Genomic DNA, 16,955 nt, shown 5'->3' with positions numbered 1-16,955 from the left:
TTTGAATGGGGGGGGGGGTCATAAAACAGCACGGGGGGACGTCAGAAACAATAGATCGACTAAGTTGAGCAATAAGGGTGATTTTTATTGTGACTCGAGAGGCGCATTATGTTTTAGGGGATTAATAAAGCTTTCCCGGATCTTTTCCGTTTGTGCCCCCCCCCCCCAGTACGTTATGCCCCCCCCCCAGTTACAGAGCACGTGCCATTACATAGTAAATCACTATGTAAAAATAATGAACGTGCGTCTGGGGGGTGCAAATAATATGCGCCCACTAAGCTGGGGGGGGGGGCACAAACGGAAAAGATCCGCTTTCCCTCTCCCTAATTACTGTAATAATTCAGCTTAAACCCAGCTTAATGGGGGTCTTTCCCACTATAACTCCCCATGAAAATATAGCCCCCCCCCCGTTACGGTATATTTACCATGATTGGGGGGCTATGGGTTATCTGACCACTAAGCGCGGGGGGAGGGGGGAGGGGGCTATAATGGGAAAGACCCCTTTATGGGCACAGAAGACCCCTCCCATAACTAACTATACCATAATGAAGTGGGATGCAATGTGGGAATAAAGACTCAGAAGTCTCTACCAACCTTCAACACAATGTGCTGCTGTGACTACATGTATTTTTGAAATGATAGATCCACCACAATTACCAATATCGTTTATTGCCACATAGAAAGGCCTGTCTGGTGACCTGTAGCCATTGATTATGGCTGCGCGCTCATTTAGATTGAAAGAAGTTCTTCCCAAATCGACAAAAAGAAGAGCTTCAAAAACAAGGAACCCTACTTCTAACAACCCTACTCTATCTCTACAATGAGGTTATTTTGTTCACGGGGGAAAAAGATGTTGATTAATTCCTGCTGTAAGATTTACTGCACATAGGAATGACCATGCTTTGAGGAACGGACTTGGACAGTCGAATGATTGCGATGTCAGGGGTGTCTGAAGTGGCAGGGGTGTATTGTTCATGAATTTTTACCTGTCCGGATGTCTGGTATTTACGACCTCCTTCTGTGAAGTCCCCGTAAATTACGTTCACAGATCTCATCCCTGAAATAGTTTCATATGAATAAAAGCGGATGCACAACTAACGACAAGGTTCTCAGGTCCGTTGACCCTCCTCCTCATCCTTCTTAATGCATTTAAGACAAAACCCCTTACCCCAGCTCTGTGTGACCATATTTGGAACCCCCTTTAACTAGGTAAAAGCACGTGTCTGTAATGTAACTGGGCATGGCGGGAGACATGACTTCAGGGGGGGGGGCACAAAGAGAAAGCTTGCAGGTGGTCGTGCAATTGGTAGCCTAAAAACTCAAACTGCCCATCATCTGAATGTGGGGGGGGGGTGTCACAAAACAGCAGGGAGGGGAAGTTTGGGGGTCTTTCCCATCATAGCCCCCCCCATGAAAATATAGCCACCCCCCCCCCCATTATGGTATATTTACCCTGATTGGGGGGCTATTTGTTATCTTACCAATAAGCTGGGTGGGGGGGGGGTGTAATGGGAAAGACTCAAATTTGGGGAAACACAAAAAAGACCGTAAGGAAAGATTCAGATCTTTGATGTCACATTGCATCGCCAGAATAGCGGGGGGTGGGGGTGTGAAAACTCATTACTGTAATAAAGTAGACAGACTCCCAATAACTAAATATACCATACTGAGGTGGATACAAACTCAAGGACTATTGGGAAAATCTGGAAAGTCTCTACCAACCTTCAACACAATGTGCTGCTGTGACTACATGTGTTTTTGAAATGATAGATCCACCACAATTTCCAATATCGTTTATTGCCACATAGAAAGGCCTGTCTGGTGACCTGTAGCCATTGATTATGGCTGCGCGCTCACTTAGATTGAAAGAAGTTCTTCCCAAATCGACAAAAAGAAGAGCTTCAAAAACAAGGAAAACAGTTTCTGTTAACATGATTAGAGTTTAGCCTGAAGTATATGTTAATTCGCTTCTTCATATGGTAATTAGACAGCACGCAATGGTTATTATACCACAAAATTGCCGCCATTAATCAAATAATATGAAAGATAGAAGTTATAAATTCTCTCATAAAGAGTAAATTCAGAGAATAATTGACCTGAACACGACTTTTAAGAGAAATCAGGAAATGAGATATGAAAGTCATTGAAACGCACAGCGAAGTAAATTCAGTAAACCACGACACAAACCCCCCTCACCGACGCTCCCGCCAATTCCCCCCCCCCCCACACACACACACACACACACACAGACACACACGCACACAGAGACACACACACCAGTTTCAGAGCACGCGCTATTCATTACGTAAATTTATGACCTGTGTGTGGTGTATAATATTAACAGATGGCAGCCCAGGTTGAGGTCGCGCTCGAAATCGCCTCTGATCAGACCGTCCCAGACAAGTGGGACCTTTGATCAGACCGTCCCAGACCGAAGTGACCTCTGATCAGACGAGAATGCGCTCGAAGATCATTAAGCGCTCGAAGTGCGTTCGAAGCCGCCTCTGATCAGGCGAGTTCCAGACCGAAGTGACCCCTGATCACACAAGTTCCAGTCCATTGTCCAGACGAGCTCCAGACCATTGTCCAGACTAAAGTGCGTCGGAAATAGTCTGGTCAGAGAATGATTTTAAACATGAACAAATCTCTCAATATCGTTATAATATATTCAATTCATCTATCATTTTATCAATCTTATATTCAGCTAACAAAAAACCAATCCTGAAACTATTGTTAATGAAAGTAAATTGAACAAAATGATAAAAAAAATTACTGAGTATGCCATTTTTTTATGCTTTTATCTGAAAAAATGAACTTAGAGAGCTCTGCATAAAAACGTCTTGATCTACTTTGATTCAAAATCTTTTCTTGAGGGGACCGGCAGTTGTTATCAGCTAGATCCCTTGGTTCTGATCAAACCCATCAAATTTTCAGATGAAGTTCCGATCAGAATGCTGTTTTATTGTTGTCGCTTACCCGAGACAACAAAAGGCAGTTAGAAAACAAAAAAAAAACTTGAAAAAAATGTCGCTCGAACTGGTCTCTGGTCAGACTAGTGTGCGCTCGAATCGGCCTCTGATCAGACTTGTGTGCAGTTGAAATTGCCTCTGATCAGACCGTCCCAGACCATAGTGACCTCTGATCAGACCGTCCCAGAACAAAGTGGCCTCTGATCTGGCAAGTTCCAGACCCTTGTCCAGACAAAAGTGCGCTCGAAGCCTTTTCCAGACCATGTAATTCGAGCGCAACGGGAACATGTGTCCGCTCGAAACTCGTCTGGTCAGGGGTCACTTCGGTCTGGCCACCTCGACCTGGGAGGGGGGATCTCTGGTACTTCTGCCGAATTCCGCTAACAAAAGCTTATTATCCAAGAAAACATTACCTTTCATAACGCAAAACTGAAAGTTGGGCCTTTTGCATTATAACCCCCGTGAAATTATAGCCCCCTTATGTCATAAATGCCATGATTGGGTGGGGAGGTCATAGGTTATCTGACCACTTAGCTTGGGGGAGGGGGCTAGGGAAAGAACGGAAAGTTGTAATGGTTCACAAATGACGACTAATTGCAATTTTTGATTTTTGATCTTTGCAAGATTTGATTTTTTTAAAAATTTATGATCACATCACCTTCAATGCTAAAGCATTATATCTGCTCAAATCATTCACTCGTGAAGTACTTTCAACTAAGTAAACGGATTTTTTTCCGATTGTGCCCCGACCCCCCCCCCACCACGAGCTTAGTGGATGCATATTATTTGCAACCCCCCTGCCGACGCAACTGCCGCATTTTTACATAATGATTTAGCACGTAATGGCACGTGCTCTATAACTAGGGTTGCATAACATCCTGGGGGGCATAACGTACTGGGCGGATCCGGATTTTTTCCGTTTGTGCCCCCCCCAGTGCGTTATGTTTGTGCCCCCCCCCCCCCGTTTGTGCCCCCCTCAGTCGGCCAAACGACTGAACCGATGGATGTGCTGAGAACAACCAAACGCGCAACATTGTTTGAAATAGATCTAAGCTCTTCGACCCGGGCAAAGGGACAGCAACCACTTGGTTTGATTTCCTCAAAAGTCGAAACCAATTAGCAGGTCTAGAGGTGTTGATGGTAAGAAGTTCGCCACCTCATTGTGTTTCAATTCGAGCAAAATATACAATTTTTTTCTGCTTTGCTACCTACAGAAGCAGCATTTGGGGAGAGACTACTCAGCATTGCACTACTGCAGTTCAATTTTGTTCTCAGATTAAGACCTAAACCTGCCTAAAGAATATTTGGGAATTTTAAGATGAAACAATTATCAGAGATTCTGTTGACATGATTAGAGTTTAGCCAGAAGTATATGTTAATTCGCTTCTTCAGATGGAAAATAGACAGCACGCAATGGCTATTAAACAACAAAATTGCCGCAATTAATCAAATATTATGAAAGATAGAAGTCATAAATTCTCTCACAAAGAGTAAATTAGGAGAATAATTGACCTGAACACGACTTTTAAGAGAAATCAGGAAATGAGATACGAAAGTCATTGAAACGCACAGCGAAGTAAATTCAGTAAACCACGACACAAACCCCCCTCACCGACGCTCCCACCAATCCCCCCCCACACACACACAGAGACACACACCAGTTTCAGAGCACGCGCTATTCATTACGTAAATTTATGGCCTGTGTGTGGTGTATAATAATAACAGATGGCAGGGGGGTTCTCTGGTACTTCTGCCGAAATCCACTAGCAAAAGCTTATTATCCAAGAAAACATTGCCTTTCAAGACGCAAAATTGAAAGTTGGGTCTTTTGCATAATAGCCCCCCATGAAATTATAGCCCCCTTATGTCATAAATACCATGATTGGGTGGGGAGGTCATAGGTTATCTGACCACTAAGCTTGGGGGAGGGGTACAGGGAAAGAACCGAAAGTTGTAATGGTTCCCCAATGACGACTAATTGCAATTTTTGATTTTTGGTCTTTGCAAGATTTGATTTTTGAAAAATTTATGATCACATCACCTTCAATGCTAAAGCTTTATATCTGCTCAAATCACTCACTCGTGAAGTACTTTCAACTAATTAAACGGATTTTTTTCCGGTTGTACCCAGACCCCCCCCCCCCCCCCACCACCACGAGCTTAGTGGAAGCATATTATTTGCAACCCCCCCCCCCCCGACGCAACTGCCCCAGTTTTACATAATGATTTAGCACGTAATGGCACGTGCTCCATAGCTGGGGTTGCATAACGTACTGGGGGGGGGGGGGTGGGTATAACGTACTGGGCGGATCCGGATTTTTTCCGTTTGTGCACCCCCAGTACGTTATGCACCCCCATTTACAGAGCACATGCCATTGCATAGTAAATTGTTGTGTAAAAATATAGGACGTGCGTCTGCGGGGTGCAAATAATATGCGCCAACTAAGCGGGGATGGGCACAAAAGTAAAAGACCTAAAGATCCAAATAAACTCCAATCCAAAGTGTTGCCAATGTAAAGAGACGTCAAGGTTTCAAATTGTTTTGAAGACAGAAATATTAGAGATTATAGTACAACAGGATCGAAAAGAGAGAGGACAAAATTATAAAGTTAAACCCAACTGTCAAAACTTATTTGGCGTGTGTTTTAAAAAAGCAGGATCACTCATCCTCCTCTCTCGACTACGTTTTGCATCCCCCGTAATAGGTCACATTGCTAATGGTGTCGAAAAGACGCACTAGCAGAAAATTTAATAATTAACGCTGTTTCGCTACAATTTTAAGCACCTCGAACCCAGACGGCCAATTTTTTCACAACCTTGAAAAGCCGCCAAATTATTGCAAAAAAATAGTCTTGAGAAGTCAGGTAAAAGCAAGTTTTTATTTTGGTTTAAAACAGAAAACTTAGAGGAGAAAGATTCATTCCTTACGAGAGGTAACATCCTCCGAATTGTCAGATGAAGTTGGAAATACTGGAACAAACCTAACGGGCGGCCAAACGACTGAACCGATGGATGCACTGAGAACGACCAAACGCGCAACATTGTTTGAAACATGTCTAAGCTCTTCGAACCGGGCAAAATGACAGCGACCACTTGGTTTGAATTCCTCAAATATCGAACCCAATTAGCAGGTCTAGAGGTGTTGATGTTAAGAAGTTCGCCACCTCATTTTGTTGCAATTTGAGAAAATAAAACATTTTTTTTTCGGCTTTGTTACATACATAAGCAACATTTGGGGGAGACGACTCATTATTGCACCACTGCAGTTCAATTTTGTACTCAGTTTAAAACCTAAACCTGCCTAAAGAATGTTCGGGAATTTTAAGATTTGCTAGCCATGGTGACAAAATGGCGTTAATTAATTTTATCTTTTCTAAGGAAGTTAAAGAATTTAGATGGATTTGTTATTCTTCTGAATTGAATGAGATGCACGAGTATGCATGCTGACTATCTAACATACAGTGAGCAAATATAATGCACGTAAACTTTTCGAGGCAGAAGTGCAGACTCATGAAAAGGATTTTCCTCACCCCAAGATTTCACAAAAGCGCCTCTCAATTTTGTAATAAGTTATTTCGAGTCGAAAAAAGGTTTTAGCGGAACTTTTGAGAAAACTTAAATTACAGAGAGATTATTTTTTAGAAATTTAGCTCGAGGTAAAATTGAGATGCAATGAAAGTCGAACTTATGTCTTACAACCAATTTTGTTCGAGGCCTAAGCCTGTGGACTTAGCTGCACACTATAAGATTTATTTCATCTTCTCTGGTGATCTGCTACCACCAGTCCGGGTTGCTACAGACATAATAATTTTTCGATCGTGAAGACAGTTTCGTCACTCCACGCTAGGTACCATGCAGTCAAGACAACCTTGGATATGCAAACGAGTAATCCGGCGCTTTTGTCTTCTAACGCGTTCAAGCACAAACTTGACTTCCTCATTTGATTTATGAATTTCGATTCACATTTTTTGTAAATAATTCGGGTTTCTGTATCTACCCCCTGTGCAACCTAGCATTTAGCTTTATGCTAATTTTTTCTTGAATAAGTGGTAAACATTAGTGAGCATTTAACTACAAACGCATTGAGAGCAACTAAATTTCTGAATTTGAAATATTAAAGAATTAAAGTATCAGGAAGTAGAATAACTTTTCTCTGAATTCAAATTTTCATAATCTTATAAATTAAATTTTTTAGGACTTTTGAAATGAGAGGCAGGATTCGTTGACAAAATTAAAGAAAAGTAGAGAAAAGACGGTCGAGATTGAAAAAAAGTGGAAGAGAAAAAATAAAATCAATTAGTTATAGTAAAAAAGACGAAGAAGGTGCAGCGCAAATTGATGTCTACAGAATAGTGTACAATAAAGAGCAAGCTTTATTGTCAATTTGAAATTCTAACGGAGAACTATAAAAACAAATGAGTTAAATCCAAGAGACGAGAGACGTTTATTTAGTTCTGTGCCTATAAAGTATATACAGAAAAACATTTATATGCCTAATACCTTTGTTATAGACAAGGCCCTCAAAAAGTAACAGTAAAAAAATTAAAAGTAGCCCTACAAAAATCATAAGCCCTACCACCAATACTCCAACGGCATTTGAAACTTTACTTACCGCAGGATCGGTGTGCGGTAGTCGCGCGGGGTTTGGTCCGAGCTCAAATCCGACTTCAAATGCAGTTTATCCGCATTAAAATTAATCTGTCGACAAATTTTCATGTCAATTCGACTGGGTTTTTTTTAAGAAAATAGTATTTCGGCATCAAGTGCTAATATCTCTTACCTGGTAATACCTTCATTTTCACTGCATTAAGCAACTCAAAAAACCCTTAATTTTGCCTGTATTTTTTTCAGGTGGTCAAAGTTCTTTAGTATATTTCTAAAATAAATCACTCATTTGGACTTTGGCTTGGTGCACAAATGCAATTTTGCGAAAAATTGAAATATCTTGGCAGCTCAATTTACTTTTATTTAGTAATTTTTTGTTTAAGATATATCACTTAACTCCTCGCAGTGGTTTCTTTTGAACAATACGCCTTTAATACAGAAAACTGAACTCAAATAGCTAACTGCACCTAAGTGACCTCACTTAACTCATCTAACTTACTCTCAGTATCAGTTAATGTCGACAGCCTGCGTCCTACAGTGAGCAAACAATTATAATCGAGAAAGCGAATTTTCGTTCAAACGCCGTTCAAATTCGCGCCACGAAACCACTCGTTTTTTTGCGCTCCATTTTCTTTTTCGGCGTGATCAAAGTCACTTCTTTATTATGACTTCAAAAATCCCAAAAATTTGTGAACAGATCATAAAAAGGCAACGCCCCAAATGCAACTCAAATTTTTTCAATTGTATTAATACTTTGAAAAGGTGTGGTACCCGACGATTTCAAGTTTCATTAATTTTAGTGATATTCCCATGCCGAAAAGTATATCGGAATTTACTGACGCACCCTAGATATTTGCATCAAAAAAATTTGAGATTCAGATTGCTTACCAAGATTTGATCGCGGTAGTTAGGTTCCGGGGTTTTTAAGGTTGCTATTACAATCTGAAAAGTGAATATTCTCGTCGGCATCATGTGAAAATCTTTCTCGGAACCTAATGCGTGTGAAGGGGTGTGTGCTTTGTAAGACCGTTTCGCAGAAACATTGCGTAATTTGGAGTCGAGTTACGAGTTTAGATAGTGATTCTGCCCTTGCGCCAAAATTTGAAGGGTTTTTGTTAACATTCCTAAGCAATTTATCCGAGATACAGCACAAAAAATAACAACAAAATAGCCGTTGAAGATCAGTACCAGAATTATTTAATTTTTTGAAACTGGATACCATCCACTAGATAACTAGATGACTTTGACTGGTGAAAGCTGCCGTTTTTAGGAGAACAAATCGCAATGATTGTGTTCTTTGAAGATTCTAGGTGATGATAATTTAATAATATTCAGTTGCAATTATAGTTTCCATCATCAAAGTTTGTCAAAAGAGATTTACAATGAAGTATATATTTAAAAAAATAATCCTATATTATTTACTGTTGAGGTTGAAAATGTTGTCAAAAATATATATTGTTCTGGAGTTTGTTGTCAAACATAACAAATAAGAACAACAACCTAGATTTTTATTTGACTCACAAATGAAGGACTTGAATGAAGCTTAACTTATACTCAAATTAAAAGCTAAAAGTAAAGCTTCATCCAAGCCCCTGATTAATTGAATGAGTAAATATCAAAGATATTACTCTCATCTGTTGAGTTTGACAAAAACTGCGAAACGAAATGTGCTTTTTGAAAAAATTTTCAATCTCAACGCTAATAATTTTTAGAATTTTGTAATATCTGGTTCATTCTATATTTCTTTTGATAACAGTATTTGGATAACTTGCAAAGGAAATTATAAAGGAAATCAAAAATTATGAAAATAACATCACATAGAATCCTTGAAGTGAACAATTATTTTCTTTTGTTTTCAAAAACCGCGGCTCTCAACAGTCATAGTCAAAGAAAGTTCTCTTTTTCAGTCAAAATAAACATAAACAACTACGATCGAATCAAAGTTGTCATTCAAAAATTATCTTAGTTTATCAAACCCCTAATTTCGAAACAAAACATTGTGAAAAACGATATTTTAATTTCCTAAACAAAACGTAGTAATGAATACAAAATTTGACTTATTAACCATTGATACTGCCAACTACTTACTTTGCTACCTTCTTCCAAAATTCTCGATATTTGAATAATTAAAAAATTAAATTTAATTTTCGATAAAAAATCGCGGTTTTTTCAAACACTTGTTAGTATGATACTTATTTCTTGGATTAAAAGGGTTATGAAAAATAAGTTTGCAATTTTCATATTTTCTTCTGTTTTGTCCCATTTCAAAATTCTCGTACTATTTTTTGGGAAACAATTTGCTTATCATTGAAAGGACTAAACAACGCTAGCTATATTTAAATTGAGATACTTAGAGAAAATATCTATCCTTAAAGTAAATTTCCTTCTTATGCAGACCAACATTTTGCTGGTTTTTCGCGTTTTAGCAAAATTTGCTGAAGTCATTGACAATGCGAATATCGCCGATCAAATTGCCGCTCCTCTCTCGTTAATTTAGCGACGTTAGCAAGGCGAACTAATTAGCGACTAATCGCCCCGAATCGCGTCCATGTAATTCGCACGGATTTATGCAATTCCCTTGAATTGCGAGTGCACGATCAAACAAATCCTTGGTAAAAAACAATTATTTAACTCATAAAAATCCCTCAGGAATTTTTAAAAACTTGAAACTGCAAAAAAGGCGAAACTTAATGATTTGATGCATGAGAAAAGGGATGCCATCGACATCAAACGTTGGAAACTGAGCGACGAGATCAAAGAATTAGAGTAAATTGTACATTTCGTTATATTGCACATACAAACACAATGCCAAATGCGGAATCTAACGACCTGTATAACAAAATTTGAGCGCGTCGGACATATTCGCACTCGCTTACTTTCCTGATCTTAATACATGTGTGCGGAAAACAGCGATATTGCTGAGTATATATAATTATGCGATTGTGTTTTTGCCAACGAAATGAAGTTGATCAAGTGAACGTTTTGAACCGAGCAAACTACAAAAGTCTCGTGAAACTCTAGCGAGTACAAATCGGTCTTTCCCATTATAGCCCCCCCTCCCCCGAGCTTAGTGATCAGATAACCTATAGCCCCGCCCCCCAATCGTGGTAAATATACCATAATGGGGGGCTATATTTTGATGGGGGCTATGATGGGAAAAACCCGTACAAATAAACCATTGAGTAATTGAAGCTGAACGAAAAGCAACAACAATTCTTTTTTATGAAAGCTTTTTTCGTCACCCAAGGTGTTTTCTGTTCTTGCGCATGTTTGATTCATAAAAATTAGTTCCATCTATACCAACAAACGTAACAATGCATTCTGAGGCAGAGAAATTATCTAAAGCAATCTATATGATTACTCATCTTATATAGGCGTGAACAAGCGCCAGGTGTTTAGTATTCTCATTTTTTTTAAACTGTAGTACTCGACAATTTAAAGCCGCAGCAGTTTTTAATGTTAAACGCTTTGTTTCAGACTTGATGCAAAACACAGAAGTACTAACCCTCCGCAAATAATGTGTTATAATATTTATGTTTATTTGCGGAGGGTTAGTACTTCTAAATATGCTTAGAGTTGGGAGCTATAATTCTGCCGGGGCTATAACGTGATAAACTGATAAACATGAAGAGGTTACGGGTGCTAGTTGGGATGTTAGATCGGAGAACTGAACAAAAATCCTGTGGTTTTAGCACCGGGTTAAAACTTTATTGATAATTATAAAGGTGGCGCTATAAGTTTTAACCCCTCGCCAAAACCACAGGATGTTTGTTCAGTTCTCCGTTCCACCATCCCAACTAGCACCAGTAACCTCTTCATGTTTATCAGTTTATCACGTTATAGCCCCGGCAGAATCAGTTTTATCAGTTTAGGCTTTCAAAGTACAGGAAGGGATGAGGCTTAAAAATACAAAATGTGATCCCTAAATTGCACAATTAGGAGGCTTGTGTGATCAAACTAGTAAGAGAGACCCAATGTGGGCTCTGTTTACATCCTTGCGGGTTCTATAGAGATTGCCATTTATATCAGAGCGCGAAGTAGATTCATTTGACTATTATTGAACTAACCGACTGGCAGCAAAACACTGAAGATAAACGTTAATAGTGCTTTCCAGTCAGTTAGCTAACTAACTGACTGGAAGGCACTAAAATAGAAAGTGGAAATAGGTAAAAAAAATTATAATAATGAAAATAGGTAAGTCTACTTAGCGACCAGTATTACTGTATATTTAAACATTAAGGAAATAAAGAGCCCTCATTTGGCCTGTCTTAACCAGCGTTTTTGCTATAAGTGTTTTTGCACGTTCAAACCATACGAAGTTAGCATTCAAAGTTTGTTGATAAAAATATACGTGGCCATAATAGGTAGTGAACGAATAAATAGCTTCACAGTAAACTAAGCCGGTGTTCTAAAAAAACAGTCTCCTTGACTTTAAAAACTACAGAAAAAAAGAACTTTTTCCCCCACTTGAATTACAATCGATTGAGTACATTTTACAACAAGAGTACCAAAAACCAAACTGAAGAATGGATGAAATCCAGAGGCGAATTCCACGTTTTAGTAAGCGCAGCCTTACAACTGAAGTATCTGTTTTTTGGCAGGAACAAATTTCCTTTCCATTGCTGTGGCCAGAATCGATATTTTTTGAAAAACGGTAACAGACACCAAAGGTTTAACACAACTCTCAACTTGGTTAACCCATCGTTTTTGGCGCAGTTTAGAACGAAATACTACCAATTTCACAAAAAAAAATAAAAAACTTTTCTCAAATATCTAGGAAAAATCCTAATTGCATATATAGTTTCGATTGGTTTCCAGATTATTATACACAAGACAGAAGTTTCTTCAGCACGTATGTAAAGGATTTTTTCCGCTAGTGCCCCCCCCCCCAGCTTAGTGGGCGCGTATTATTTGCACTCCCCAGACGCACGTGCCATATCTTTGCATGATGATTTATTATGTTATGGTACGTGCTCTATAACTGGGGGGGGGGCGCATAACGTACTGGAGGGCACAAACGGAAAATATCCTGTAAAAATCGAGAATGGTCAAAAAACTCAAAACAAAATAACACAGAAAACCATCCATTTGCTGTAGCAGTGCTACATACAATACAAACCTCAATCATTTTTAGTGCTATCTGGCGCAATCCTACTGTGCTATTTCTCTTGTCTATGTCGACATAGTGAATACGCCAATCACATTATGCCAGCTGGCACAAAGTATAAACCATCACTATAAAAATCAGTGAATTTGTACTAGAAGCACTTTTTCCATTTCTGCGAAGACACAATCCACTGTCTGGCGATTCAAGCCTAGCAGCAGAGGAGTAGCCGCCAACAACAACAACAACCTCAGCTGAGCGCGGCGGTTAATTGCTTAGCGATAGAGCTCGAGCATTAAGAGCTAATGCTTAGCTTATTCCCTCACATTAGTTGTACATACAATTATGCGCTATTTTAGATAGTGATGACTGTAACCAAGTACGTATTTTCAATTCAACATCTCACTATCCACGCATATTTTTACTCTAAAATCTGGTGCGACCGAGCAGCAAAAAATTCACTCCTTAAGAATGTGAGACTTTCTTTCTTTTGTTAACTGTTACCACTATTTTTTTCTTTTTGTCCTCGGAGGGGTGAATTTCTCGCATTGTTTTTTTTGTTACCAATTGTTGTTATTCTGATTTCGGACTGCGATGTTCAATTTAGTTGTCAGTTAGATTCGCTTATTTTTGAAAACGCCAAAGAGCGTTGCTTTTATTTGTTTGCCTATAATGGCTTTTCGTGAGGCAGATTTTGCCCACACATTGGTACCTGAAGAGTGAATTAATGCCGTAGCAGATGGGTCAACAAAACACAATAAATGGATGCAACGAAGCAATACAAGAAGGGAAAGAAATTCAGATCCACCAGAGAAGTCATGTTCACAAACTGAAAAAAAAACTTTTCATTTTTCTTAAAACTGGGGTGAGATGTAGCAGTGCTACATACAATACAAAACTCGATCATTTTTAGCACTATCTGACTCAATCCTGCTGTGCTATTTCTCTAGTCTATGTCGACATAGTGAATCAACCAATCACTTTATGCCAGCTGGCAGAAAGTATAAACCATCACTATGAAAAGTAGTGAATTTGTACTAGAAGCACCTTTCCAACTCTTCAAGGATACAATCCACTGGCTGGCGATTCAAGCCCAGCAGCAGAGGAAAAACCACCAAAAACAACAAGCTTAGCTGAGCGCGGCTGTTAAGTGCTTAGCGATAGAGTTCGAGCATTAAGAGCTAATGCATAGCTTATTCCCTCACATTAGTAATACATACCATTATAACCCCCCCCCCCCAGCTTAGTGGGCATGTAACCTGTTGCCCCCAATCATGGTGGGGGCTATAATTTCATGGGGGGCTATAATGGGAAAGACCCCATACAGCTATGCGCTATATTAGATAGTGATGGCTGTAATTAATTACGTATTTCCAATTCAACATTTCATTATCCACGCATATTTTTACTCTATTTACGACGATTAAGAGCCCAAATCACTTCTTAATATTTCAATTCGGTTTGGTGAGTCTGATCAACTTACTGATCTTGGGTATTATTGGAACCCGAACCTAGTCCAGGTCTAATCAAATACAAAGGCTTCAAAATGTTTTTCGGTCTTTGGTTTACGAAAAGTATAATTCGGTTGTTCACATATGACTTTTAATCCAGTTTTTATAGTAGGATATTCTTGTGTATACACCCCAGCCCTCGCAATGTTCGGATCCAAAACTGACAATCCCGTAGAGACAGGAAGCTTTCTTGCCCGAGAGTGGGTAAGCGGGTCCACCCGAATCTCCATTGCAGCTGTCTTTGTTGTAACCAACCAGACAAACCTTTATTGGGATTGTAACTGTTTCATTCTCTCTCAATTCAGACTTATTTAACATATTCAGTGTCCTCAACCATGGCAACCCCTCACCCCCCAGGTTATTGGGCATAAAATTTTTATTAGCCCCTCTAACCCAACTGGTACATAGTAACTACTAGATAGCATATTGGGAACATAAGTTTTCATTGGTGGGCATAACAGGGGGGGGGGGGGGGAGGCAGAATAGATTTATATTTACAATTTATTCGTAAATTCAAAAATGAATTTTTTAAATTTTTCGTGAAAACTCATTTCACTTTATAACTTGCGCATTTATAACTTGAATTACTCACGAGCAAGTTTGAAATGGCGGACATCTGGAGAGGTTTATAGTCACGAACATGAAAGTTGTTTTTACACAAATATAACCACTGTATGTTATTAATAATGGAAATTTTGTGGACATTACTGGCTGGAAAACCGGAGAAGGAACAAATGCCTCCCTGTTTAGTGCTAGATGACCCCACGTACGGTTGACAGTCTGTTTCTTTTAGCTGGACTTCAACCAGAGCGACGGGCGTTTTGGCGGCCCCTGGAACTATGGTTCCCATTCCACAAACTGCTATTGGTTTCCTGGGAATGGTTTCCTTTTTACCCCGTGATTTCGTAGTCACTAACCTCGTTTTGTATTATGAGTATACAAAACAAACGTAATATTAAACAACAAAAGTTCTCAATTCTGGGTCCTACCATTAGAGCCCCCCCCCCCCCCACCCCGAAATATAGATAAGCTTCTCATTTCCATTATTTGACAGTTTTGCACACCAAAATTACGTTTTTTTTGTTAAGTTATGCTGTATACCCCCTTTTTGTTGCAATTATAATAGGACGAGTCCTACCAACCCTACCCTATGAGCTACAATGAGGTTATTTGGTTCACGGGGGAAAAAGGTGTTGATTAATTCCTGCTGTAAGATTTACTGCACATAGGAATGACCATGCTTTGAGGAACGGACTTGGACAGTCGAATGATTGCGATGTCAGGGGTGTCTGAAGTGCCAGGGATGTATTGTTCATGAATTGTTACCTGTCCGGATGTCTGGTATTTACGACCTCCTGTGAAGTCACCGTAAATTACGTTCACAGATCTCATCCCTGAAATAGTTTCATATGAAAAAAAGCGGATGCACAACTAACGACAAGGTTCCCAGGTCCGTTGACCCTCCCCCCTTGTCCTTCTTAATGCATTTAAGACAGACCCCTTCCCCCAGCTCTGTGTGACCATATTTGGAACCCCCTTTCACTATGTAAAAGCACGTGTCTAATGTAACTGGGCATGGGGGGGGGGGGGGAGCACAAAGAGAAAGCTTGCAGGTGGTCGTGCAATTGGTAGCCTAAAAACTCAAACTGCCCATCATTTGAATGGGGGGGGGGTGTCACAAAACAGCAGGGTGGGGAAATTTGGGGGTCTTTCCCATCATAGCCCCCCCCCATGAAAATATAGCTACCCCCCCCCCCCCCCATTATGGTATATTTACCATGATTGGGGGGCTATAGGTTATCTGACCAATAAGCTGGGTGGGGGGGGGGGTTGTAATGGGAAAGACTCAAATTTGGGGAAACAAAAAAGACTCGTAACGAAAGATTCAGATCTTTGATGTCACATTACATCGCCAGAATAGCGGAGGGGTGGGGGGTGTGAAAACTCATTACTGTAATAAAATAGACATACCCCCAATAACTAAATATACCATACTGAGGTGGATACAAACTCAAGGACTATTAGGAAAATCTGGAAAGTCTCTACCAACCTTCAACACAATGTGCTGCTGTGACAACATGTGTTTTTGAAATGATAGATCCACCACAATTTCCAATATCGTTTATTGCCACATAGAAAGGCCTGTCTGGTGACCTGTAGCCATTGATTATGGCTGCGCGCTCACTTAGATTGAAAGAAGTTCTTCCCAAATCGACAAAAAGAAGAGCTTCAAAAACAAGGAAAACAGTTTTTGTTGACATGATTAGGGTTTAGCCAGAAGTATATGTTATTTCGCTTCTTGAGATGGTATATAAACAGAGCGAAATTGGTTTTATACCACAAAATTGCCGCAATTAAGGAGATTGTGGGAGGTTAGAAGTCATAACTTCTCTCACAAAGAGTAAATTCTGAGAATAATTGAAAAGTCTGAGCATGACTTTAAGCGAAGTCAGATATGAACGTCATTGAAACGCACTGCGAAGTAAACTCAGTAACCCGCGACACGAAACCTCTCCCACCTTAAAGATATTAAATATTGCGTAGGCTGGGGAGGGAAAAAAATCAGGTTATTCTGCCAAATTCCGCTATCCAAAACTTATTATCCAAGAAAACATTATCTTCCAAGACGCAAAAATTTGGTGTCTGGACAAAGTAGGTGTCTTTTCCCATTACAGATCCCCCTATCTGTAGGGGGGGGGGGGGGCGCAAACAAAAAAGATCCAAATGAACTCCGACCCAAATTGTTGTCATTGTAAAAACTCGTCA

At 39.7% G+C, this 16,955-nt stretch overlaps 2 protein-coding genes across 3 annotated transcripts; both read right to left on the bottom strand.

Moving 5' to 3' along the window:
- Window positions 1-857: 857 nt before the first annotated feature.
- On the bottom strand, window positions 858-7,765 carry LOC142354217 (coagulation factor X-like). Its single transcript, XM_075406469.1, has 3 exons — window positions 7,750-7,765; window positions 1,723-1,899; window positions 858-1,057 (listed from the first exon to the last, which is right to left on the bottom strand). Exons 1-3 carry the CDS (start codon window positions 7,763-7,765, stop codon window positions 858-860), a joined length of 393 nt encoding a protein of 130 aa, XP_075262584.1.
- Window positions 7,766-14,209: 6,444 nt separating this feature from the next.
- On the bottom strand, window positions 14,210-16,530 carry LOC142354056 (chymotrypsin-like). Of its 2 annotated transcripts, XM_075406326.1 has the most exons (4): window positions 16,240-16,526; window positions 15,397-15,583; window positions 14,934-15,064; window positions 14,210-14,455 (listed from the first exon to the last, which is right to left on the bottom strand). In XM_075406326.1, the coding sequence occupies exons 1-4, from the start codon at window positions 16,448-16,450 to the stop codon at window positions 14,268-14,270; spliced, it is 717 nt and encodes a 238-aa protein (XP_075262441.1). In that variant the 5' UTR covers window positions 16,451-16,526; the 3' UTR covers window positions 14,210-14,267. The 2 variants fall into 2 exon arrangements, with proteins under 2 accessions (XP_075262441.1, XP_075262440.1); XM_075406325.1 differs by lacking the exon at window positions 14,210-14,455 and having other exon boundaries at window positions 14,664-15,064; window positions 16,240-16,530.
- Between the last annotated feature and the right edge of the window lie 425 nt (window positions 16,531-16,955).

The sequence above is a fragment of the Convolutriloba macropyga genome, chromosome 15 (genome assembly GCF_964194025.1).
Source record: "Convolutriloba macropyga chromosome 15, txConMacr16.3, whole genome shotgun sequence".
Classification (NCBI taxonomy): Eukaryota; Metazoa; Xenacoelomorpha; order Acoela; family Convolutidae; genus Convolutriloba; species Convolutriloba macropyga.
Note: the sequence above shows the minus strand (reverse complement) of the source record. Positions and strands in the feature narration are given on the sequence as shown.